Here is a 10,715-nt window from a genome sequence, read left to right as displayed (position 1 = left end):
TCTTAAGCTATTTGAACTATTGCAGCACTAAACGACGCCGTATAAAACATCTAATAACCCATATATATATATATATATATATATATTATATATATATATATGTGTGTGTGTGTGTGTGTGTGTGTGTGTGTATTTTTCTCTGTTTGACGTCATCGTATACGAGTGTTTTTCGCGGAGCCGTACAACTTCGAGCCGAAGGCGAGAAGTTGTGCGGCTCCGCGAAAAACACGAGTATACGATGACGTCAAACAGAGAAAAATACCATGGGATTATATATTTATCACATGAACAGTCTTCTTATTTTTCTTTTGATGTAGATGGATCAATTATCGTAACAAATTGCATGAATTTCGTCGCGATTTGTGTTTTACTTACGCGGATTACTTTCATTTAAAGAGTAAAGCGGTCCGTAACCCAGGAGATACTTTCATTCATAAATCCCATCAAGCTGAAATTGGATACATCGAATGATATCTCCACCAACCAAACGTACGGATTCGGTCATGTGAACGTGTCAATCATTGTCTCGCGCTGTACCGATGCCAAGGCAAGTCGGCTATCGGTGGACATAACTTTCATCGTGCTAGCGACGGATAGCCAAGTATTCAAAGTTATTTAGAATATTTACAAATCGGTTATGAAGTAAATGCAACGACACGATCGAAACAGTAATTCTCATTCTCAGAGATTCCGTGGCTTTTCAAAATATCACACAAGTTTACGACCGTGGCGAGCGCGAAAGATTCCGTTCGATGACACACAGAGTGTACCTCATTGCATGTTTACGCCCACAACGCTGCCGTCACCGGTCTCTGCCATGCCGATGTCAACTCGTTAATCCCGATCTAGGTCGTCAATGTTTTTTGTATGATGAAGGAAATTTATCGTTGTTAGTCAAATGACTTTATGCTTGTGCCTCCTATGTCGCTTTCCCGAAGATTATACTGTACTCATTTATTCAGTTGAACTTCCGTTGAGGTGTAGATTTCAGGTTTATCGCCAACCGGGATCGCCAGGTACGACGTCCACATTGAGCCTTACGACGCGACTCGACTGGCGCTGCGACGTTACTAAGCTAAGCCATTAAAATAAACGATCGGCGGTATCCCCATTCGATTCTCGGGAACAGCTATAGTTTTAGCGACTCGAAATTTCGCTGGACATGCCTTCTATGTTTCCATGTATGGATTTATCGGGTCACCTTTTTGTAAAAATGTCATGAGAGCACGGCATCGATCACGACAAATCGGTCTATGTCACGTCGCGACCCGCATGTATGAACGGTACCATGCAAGAAAAAAGTTCCGGTTGATGACGTACAACAGGGGTAATTCGGATTTCTTATCCGTCCTGTTCTACGTCACACAGGTGGGAATTCGGGCCAGTTCATGTGATAAATATATAACCGTACTCTCTGTGCCCAAGTTCAGATGTTGCCATAAAGCCATTATGGTGATAACCGGGAGGGCACATTGTATACATTTTGTGCATATATATATATATATATATATATATATATATATATATATATATATATATATATATATATATATATATATATATATATATATATATATATATACATATATATATGTATATATTTTATATATATATATATATATATATATATATATATATATATATATATATATTATATATATATATATATATTGAGTGCCTAAGAATATTTCCTGACATCGATCGCAGTCAAAACATGTCTATTTTGTTATGTGTATTTCAAGAAGTTAAAAAGATGGCCAATGAGGCCAAAACTGTCAGTATCGCGACTTCGCTGTGACTACGGAGTGATGGTGAAACGCGTTCCACAGAGAAGACAATTGAGGAGATATTGCCACTGCGAATTAATGGTCATTGTGATCGACCTTGGCCTTCTCTTGTGTTCTAGTCAACGAGATCTTTTATTTCTCAACGGTTAAAACTTTTAGTTTTTATTAAATTTTACCTGCATTGCCGCTTACTTGAACTTTGCTTCACAAAAACAACATAAGCAGATTAGGTTGCAAATAACCTTATAAGCCAGAACGACAGCGCGATATCAAAGTGAGAAATTAATGGTTGCGATGAGAAGAACACATAGCTAGTCAGAAATACCATGAGAGGCAGGACATGACACACTTGCAGTCTGAAAACTATGATAAAAATTTGAAAGTAGGTCAGCATTTTGGGTCAGGAAATGTGCACTTGATCATATTACCACTGGTCAATAGCAAATCGTTTGGCGATTACAGCGACATCGGACGTTTCTGTGGTACAAATATATGCCGTTCACATTGAGTCACCAACATGTTGTCCATATTTTGATTCTTAGCTTGGAATCACTTTGATTCTATCTGTCGAAAAGTGGTCTCACCTAATTATTCCGACATCTATCAGACATTTTCTGAACGTTGAATATCGAATTAAAATAAGAAACAGTCATAGACAAACGATATATCTGAAGTGGTTTATGACGGATAGTAATTACATTACAAGCAACAATAAAATGATACAGTAATGTGAAATTATAGAAATGTTAGTTTCTTGTAAATAAAGACTTGATAGTCCATGCACAGTAATACATAGTGCCTTGCTCTCGCACCAACGTTTTGACCGCTGATATTTAACCAGGAATGGTTTGTGTATGAATGAGCTGTAGCTGTAGTTGATAGCCAGAGCTTTATTGCCTGTCATTGCAACGGCATCAGGGTTAACCGGCATGGATTCAAAATGTCAATTTTTCCTAGATAAATAGCAGATATCGGGGAATACTGTCACAGTGGTCGGCAGTGATCTTGTGCGTGACGGCAGTACAGAGATGTCCTGGCAACTACTCTTAGAGTCTAATGATTGTGGCACACGCTAACAAACAAATGATGCTGTTCTTACGCTATTTATATTGCGGATTTCATGTCCCTTATATAGTCCGCATTAAAGGAAAACGTCGAGTCGGACATCCTGAACAATACAAGTACACATAACACTATCAAATGACAACACACCACATAGTTAATATCACGCCAGCCAAATACTATATAATCATAGTGACGAAGATCATTGACCAATCAGAAGCAGTAATCTTTCAAGAGTACAAAACTGAAAAACGTCATTGTATACTCAGTTGAAATGGTTATGTCTACAATTCTACTCCCTGGATGTCTAATTTATTAGAAAAAGACGTTTTTCTGTATTGTATGCGCAGACTTATTCTATAAGTTCGGTAAACGTCAAATATTGTTGCCTTCTAAAGTTCGACAATCTAAAATGAACAGCGCGACTAACTAGCACAGTTGGTGTTGTCATGTAAACTCCTAATAGACCATAGATTATGGCGATCTTCCAATCGCCAATTTTCCTCTGTTATGTGAATACTTGGACCGGACAACGAGTAGCATTCTGGGACACTATGTACATGTTCTATGTGAAGGATTCTCAAAAGCGTTTGCCAGTTGCTATACAATATTTTGCGTTTCAGTTAAAACGCGCCTCGAAACGAAACGTTTTAAACTTTTGCTCACATTTTTTGTTTGGGAAACTTAAAGCCTCTTCTTCGTCACGACCAGATACACAGAAAAATAATAGGTCAGTGGACAAAGTACTACTGACATTGAAAAATGAAATATAAAAAATGAGTGTCCCGATGCGTATGCCGATGTCCATCATTTCGAAGATCTGGTTGTTTCCATAAGAGAAACTGACATATCTTGACAGTAAAACATCACTTTGCAGATGCATCCACTCTGATTATCTGTGTTTATCTAACATGCTGTAAGAAAATTATGATGTTTCTCTTTTTTTAGAGATTTAGTTTTACGTCGATATCTGTCGAATATTATTTGAGCTGTGTTGCGTGTTGTAGCCTTGAAAATTGCACAGCGCTGTCTGCATCAACGTATATTTCACTTGTTTCCAGGTTTGATTTTGCTAAATTTCTTTTGTTTGAGGAGCACAAGAATGTCCAGTATCACCACAACGACCACAGACACAAGCAGAACGGTTGTCATCAATGAAAAAGGTAGATTTCGCTTGAATGAATCGTTAGAGCTCGATTCATCTTCTTCATTTTTATCGGTAGGTACTGATGTTACTGCTTGCGTGGAGACTGATGTTGTTGGCGCTGTCGTCACGGTTGTTACTTCGACTGTTGTGGTGAGTGGCGGCGTCGTTGTTGGCGTTGTTGTCGTCGTTGGAGCTGACGAAGCAAACAAGGAAAATAACAATAGTTAGAGGTATTCTGGCAAAATAGTAACCAGGTCTTCGTTTTATAAATTCGTAAGATCAAATCCGCAGAGCATGATTTAAAAACTAGTGCAAAGCATTTGTCGCCAAGCCTAAACAAAAGCATGAACCCAAACCGTTTTCTTATAATGTCACAAAGTTTTATTCTAAAGGCGTCAATACAAAATTTCTGACGTATGCTCGACAGTTTTATTAGCACAGCTAGCTAATGTATCCTTGCCGATTTCGAAGAGGTAAAAATGGTGTAGGAATCCCAAATCATTTTAATTTCTGCGACATTTAAGACCATTAAGTTAGAATTCGCCTCAAAAATTGAGAGACTTGAACTGTTGATCAAACTTACCCCAACGAATCATTCTCAATAAAGCAAGAATAAACCAAGGATCACCGTAAAAATGTTGGTACTATTCAATAAACAAATTACCCAATATGTAACGATACTTGAAATTCAAAATGGCGGTCATCCTTGTGTTTACGCTGGAGGAAAAAATAAACAATTTTGATTTTCACCAAACTAGGGCGGTAAAACTTTATTCAATCTAAGAGCTTCAAAATGAGCACCCATGTGCGGTACACTAAAAAACCATTGTAAAATTGAGAGCCCGGATATCAGTCCCGACGTGCATGCTACCTTAATGACTATTCAATCAACCCTTAGATTCCTACAACTTACAGCACAGTGCTGTTTACAAACTCGGCCAATGCTCTTTTTCGCAAGGACGAATTCTTTAAAGTTTGTCGCTTGTTAGAAATTTTCAGTACAACATTTCCCCAGGCAGGAATACATTAGTGAGAGATCGAGCTTCAATCGATCAGACTTTTAGTGTAAAATGTGAAGACATGGATATATATTTATGGTGCCATTTACAGTGTATGGGTGCCATTAGAACAATGGTTTACCCTTCGTTGGTCCAATTATGGATATAGAGTGAAAATATTTGTAGTATGCTATCTTCTTTATAATTGTTTTGGTCATTGTTTTAAGCACCAACTTTTTACACAAAGGCGTTAATGGAATTCTTAATGAGTTCTTTGTAGTTCCTGTAATTTTAGTCATGCAGTTCCGATACAACTCACAACACTTCGAAATATAAAGACAAAACAAATAAAAAGTTAGGTTTCATTTTAGAGATTTTCATAATTTATATGCCTAAGTATCGAAATGAAATTTTACCATGAATGAATTAATATAATTAGACCCTTAAGGGCTTTCAAGATGTGCCTCAACTGTACGGTTAACAAAAATGAATCTATTGAGCACGAAAGGGCGCACGCATTTCTCAAATCGATAAGTATTAGTGTTGATCGCAAAGAATCGTGCAGCAACAGCGTATGAAAATTCCGAAATAATACTGAATTGTTGGAAACCATAACAACCTAGGAAGTAAAGGTGTCAATAAGAAAATAGCAAAGATGCAGAGCAGGAAAATACAATGACACTTGAATATCTCGTATCGTCACAGCAATAAAGTAGGATTGTTATCTCGTACCGTCACAGCAATAAAGTAGGATTGTTATCTCGTACCGTCACAGCAATAAAGTAGGATTGTTATCTCGTACCGTCACAGCAATAAAGTAGGATTGTTAATTTTTTTCCTTTACTGTTTGTATCATCAAATGACATTCAAACAAAGCCAATAAACATTCTTCTAATTTCTATTGCTTCATTCGTGTTTAATTCTTACTTATTGATGGCCTACTTCGCAGCTTCAATTATGTTTTTCCTTCAGATTTTTTCATCAGAAAAAAAATTAAAAGTTCGATTGAAGTACACATTTTGTTACCAATAAATTTCGATAAGATTTATCATAATGATATCGGCAATCAAATCACCAATGATAGGTAAAATCGTTTATGCCTCAAAACAACACGAAAACTGCTTAGTTTGCTTTTGCCTTCTTCGACGCCTTACGATCGTCAAAATTAATATATCGGGGTGTTTAAATTTTGTTGACCAGAACTTTTTAAAATCACATTTCACAATAATCTAGCGAAGAGCAGACAATCTCTGATGTAGACATAAGCCGTTACGGTTTTAAATTATCATGTACCTCGTCGTCTTTAGTCAGTTAGTGTAATAACATCGTATGTTGATTTTTTTTCGAATATTTCATAAAAACCGACAGTCGTTCCAATAAAAGCCAATTAATTCTTCTTTTATTCAGGGACGCAGTTCACCTTCCTCATCGTTACTGTAGTAAATTTTGTACCATATATACATCAAACTCAAAAGTGATGATAGTGTTTATTATTCCAAAAAAAAGTAATATGTTATGCCAAAGGGTGAATATAAACTAACAAATTAGAATTATGCCACGCGAGTATACATTTCGATACTGATCATATTACACACCAAAAACTATCATTTATGCAAATCTATATGTAAGCAAGCAGAAGTATGTTAAGATTCGCGATTGTTACCTGGATATCTACAGATATGGTAAGTCATTACGTCACATGGTACTGTGATCCATTGATAGCCTGTCCCCATCTTCAGAAGGACGCACGGGTTGACAGGGTCCGTTGACCAATCGATAAATCCTGCAGAAGTCAAATACGTTCCGTCGACCCATCGGTACACGCCATCGCTGGATAAATCGTTAAGCCCGAGCCAATAATCCTTCGTCATGTCCACTATGGTTATCAGAAAGTCCTTGTCTTCTTGTGTTTTCAACATTGGCAAATCACCCCCGTCAGCTTGACACAGTGCTCTGGCGTCTTCATAATTGTAACCACTGTCCGTGAAGACCTCATACAACCCATTCTGATAAAGGTATTGTTCTGCGTCAACAACAAAAAAATCGTGATAGATGACAATGTTTGCTGAGGTAGGATGCGTCATGGAGATAGGCATTCGGACTGTCATTTTTCTGTACTCTACTGATCTACCACTTGTGTCATTTTAAAGCCTTTGGTTCTGTACTCTACTGATCTACTAATTGTGTCATTTTAAAGCCTTTGGAATGAATAGAATTTTAACCTTTCTGCCTTCATGAAATAAAAATAAATTTTCCTCGTAGGTTACCACGCGGATGGCGGTCATTTTGAGTCAAATATCGCCAAATTTAAGGCAATATCTTTATCCTGTGCCAACATTTGCACGGTCATCCTTGATCTTTTTTTGAAACAGAATAGTTGAAATTTTGCTAGGGGTAAGTTTGAGCTAAAGTTTAGGTCTTTCAATCGTACTGCATTTTTTTTAAGTGGCACACTATAGTCAACTATCGTAGTAGTGGCACGAGTGTCCAATAGTAAAGTGTGTATGAGGTTTAATGCATAAATGCAAGCTTTATGAAATGCTGGTCAGTTACTTCAGCCTTTTGGAGCGATGGATAAACGGGAGTCAGCCTGCTTTTGATTTTGTGATGTGGGAGGTCAACACGTTTTGTAAAATTAATGCCAAATGGGGGTCATTGTGTTTTGGAAATCAGACCGTATCTTATATTTGAATAAAATACATCATGTCAGCCACGAATTGTAACATTCAGTCACAGTTTATAATTGTAACTGAATAATAAATTGACGTATATACGAAGTCATGTTGCGCTGTCATTGCATGATTTGAGATACAAATTGTGGATACGTCTTTATCAATGTTGTTAATATGAATCATAAAAGATAGATGGTTAAAACGGCAATGTTACGTTCGCTTTCAGGAACTTGTCAGATGAGCACAACGAAAGATGAAATTAGCAGAAATTCGAATCCTTACCTTGGAGAGTTGGGACTTGCAGATGGAAAATTACTACCAGAAGTTTAAATACTCTCGTTATGTGGGACAATGTCATCTCGACTTTCAAAACAACCGAAGTACATAAACAAGACCGTAGCGGCGGATAAACTATATAGAAATATGTACCCTTTCAGCTAGTATCGCAATGGTGCAACAACCAGTGCGGGATCCAAAATTTCTATCAAAAATGCTTACACAGTAGTTATTTACACATGTGTCTCTTATTTTCGCCAAAACAGACTTATCGACGGTATTCTTTAGAGAATATCTTTTTAAATGTGTGTTACCATTGCGACGGAGTACCACACGACTAAATCGATCGGCATGGAAAAGCTCAAATGAAAGACTTGAATCACGGATGACTTGACCGTGCATTTTGCCATAACTGTTAATGTTAACAAACTGTATTATTCTCAATATCGAACCATAGCGCCTTTAAACTCGAGGTTAATAATGCTGTCATTGGAAGCAGAGTTTTCAATGTATAAGTTGGCATCAGCTGTGTGTTAAGAATTTCGTATCCGTTCGAGTCACAGTCACGACATGTACAGTAATTTAACGATAGAAATATTGATCGTCGCTATTGATTTTTCTACCATTGAGAACAATTAGTGTTGGCTTTTCCTTGCAGAGAAGCAAACGTATGCACGGCAACCACTAATCAACATTTACCAAGCGGTGAAGACATTTTGCATGAATGACAGCTATGAAAGTCTTGTAGCAAGGTTTTTGCGTTTTGATCAAAAAGAGGAAAAATGACAGAATCAAGAGCGATATTTCCTCAGCCGTGTATATTAAAGGTATTCAGTCACCTGTAATCTAAATATGCCCATATATGGTCAAAGGGGCGTTCCTTGGTATTCAAAATGCTCATGTGAGGGCGCTGTTTTTAAAAAGCGGCCACCCGCTTAAAATCTGTGATTGGTTAGATTTCAGGCTCTTTCCGTGGTAACTATGGCAAAATTGGAACAGGTGACAGTATACCTTTAACACCAAGCAAATCGCTGAGCTGTTTCATATCATCCATTTTCAAGTCGCCATTCGCAAATTACGTTAAGTTTTTTCGAAATTTGAAAAAAAATAGATTACTTAATAATAATACAATGATACCAATATAGTTAAAAAGGTCAAACGTAAAGTGTTCTGGGCTAATTAATTCCAAACGGAAGGAATCTTGGTTTGTAAAATAATTCCTCTGTTAATTGTTTATGAACACGAAAATTGTCCCCTCAAAAACAATCTGTACCACCCCTATCAATGCACGAAAATTTCAAAGTAGTGGAATCTTTTGTTTATAGTGTAATGTTACTTTTGTAATTTCTCGTATCTTTCTCTCGATATTTAATCATACTTTTTTTAACTACAATAATTCATACAATTTAAAACAGATATTTTAACAGATATATTCAAGAGAGTCACTGATTATAAATATATAGTGTATATATGTACATATACAGCTTTAACTTTTGTTGATATGCATTTTGAGCGGAAGCCCGTTGGTTCAGAAAGAAAGATGTAAGAAAGAAAGAAAGAAAGTAAATGTTACTATAATTTTGTTGAAAACAATCATATATTTTCTCTTCTTTAAGGTATGTTGAAATCTAAAGTATGAGCCTAATATATGTATATGTGTGTATCTGTATATGTGTGTATCTGTATGTATCTGTATATGTGTATCTGTATGTATCTGTATATGTGTGTATCTGTATATGTGTATATGTATGTATCTGTATGTGTGTATCTGTATGTGTGTATCTGTATATTCATGTAACTGTATGTGTGTGTCTGTATATGTGTGTTCTGTATGTGTGTCTGTATCTGTCTGTATATGTGTGTGTCTGTATATGTGTGTGTCAGTATGTGTGTGTCTGTGTCTGTGACAGTATGCACATATGTTGAGTAGAATTTTCGCCTTAGGAAGTACATTTTATAATGAATAAATCCGTAATTTGATACTTTTAATACAAAAGTTCTGTACAATGGATGCTTTCGTGTTGTCTCTCTTTAAAGTTTCTAAAGTATGAGCCTTTTTTCTGCTGTGTATGGACTGTAATAGAAGCGTATGGTTATGTAAAAGGAGAAGGAGGTCACTGGTCCATGCTTTAACAAATTAAAGTAAGGCTAGAATCGCACCCCAGGTATGTACCTTAAATTGTCCTTGAATTCCTCGTTTTATGTGCAGAATAAGATACGACGTCACACGGGTGATGGATATAAGTTCTTTGCTATGAGTCAGTGAAAATTGATGATATTAAACTTATGTTTTCATAAAGCCATAGTAATACAGACGATAGCCTCGTCTGGTGGATTTAACTTTCTTGTTATTTTATTTCAGTCCTTCGCAGCTATCTTTTCCGGCAACATCTTGTATTGGCAGCCTGCGTGTTATTTTCGATGGTTCAGTGAATGAGTTGAACATAAAAAGAAGAGCATTCCTTAAAAAATTCGTTGTAGATTAGAGAGGGCGCGTTGTTAACACGAAGCATATTCTTTACACTTTAGCATTTCATGTTCTAATAGGTTGCACGTAAATCCTGACATGCTGTGCTCCGAGAAACATGCTCATTTAAAGTTAAGATGAATCTATTGTCATAGAAAGTATTTTATTTTGTAGTAGTAGTAGTAATTAATCAAGATACTATGCGCCATCGGCCTCAAAGTATGCCATGACTGATCACAAAGTATCCCATTACTGATCACAAAGTATAATGAAAAAGACCCAAGACCAAAACTTCAAAAGAGCAGA

At 36.6% G+C, this 10,715-nt stretch overlaps 1 protein-coding gene across 1 annotated transcript; it reads right to left on the bottom strand.

The window, feature by feature from the left end:
• Window positions 1–3,896: 3,896 nt before the first annotated feature.
• LOC139145994 (CD209 antigen-like protein D) lies at window positions 3,897–7,078 on the bottom strand. Its single transcript, XM_070717442.1, has 2 exons — window positions 6,658–7,078; window positions 3,897–4,189 (listed from the first exon to the last, which is right to left on the bottom strand). Exons 1-2 carry the CDS (start codon window positions 7,076–7,078, stop codon window positions 3,897–3,899), a joined length of 714 nt encoding a protein of 237 aa, XP_070573543.1.
• Window positions 7,079–10,715: the final 3,637 nt, after the last annotated feature.

The sequence above is a fragment of the Ptychodera flava genome, chromosome 12 (assembly GCF_041260155.1).
Source record: "Ptychodera flava strain L36383 chromosome 12, AS_Pfla_20210202, whole genome shotgun sequence".
NCBI lineage: Eukaryota > Metazoa > Hemichordata > Enteropneusta > Ptychoderidae > Ptychodera > Ptychodera flava.
This window is presented reverse-complemented; position numbering and strand designations above follow the sequence as displayed.

Bases quoted from the DNA above. Each gene is read 5' to 3' on its own strand.
- LOC139145994 (XM_070717442.1), bottom strand. From the start codon at position 7,078: ATGACGCATCCTACCTCAGCAAACATTGTCATCTATCACGATTTTTTT. The intron at 4,190-6,657 runs GTAACAATCGCG...TTGCTTCGTCAG, and splicing joins CCATATCTGTAGATATCCAG to CTCCAACGACGACAACAACG.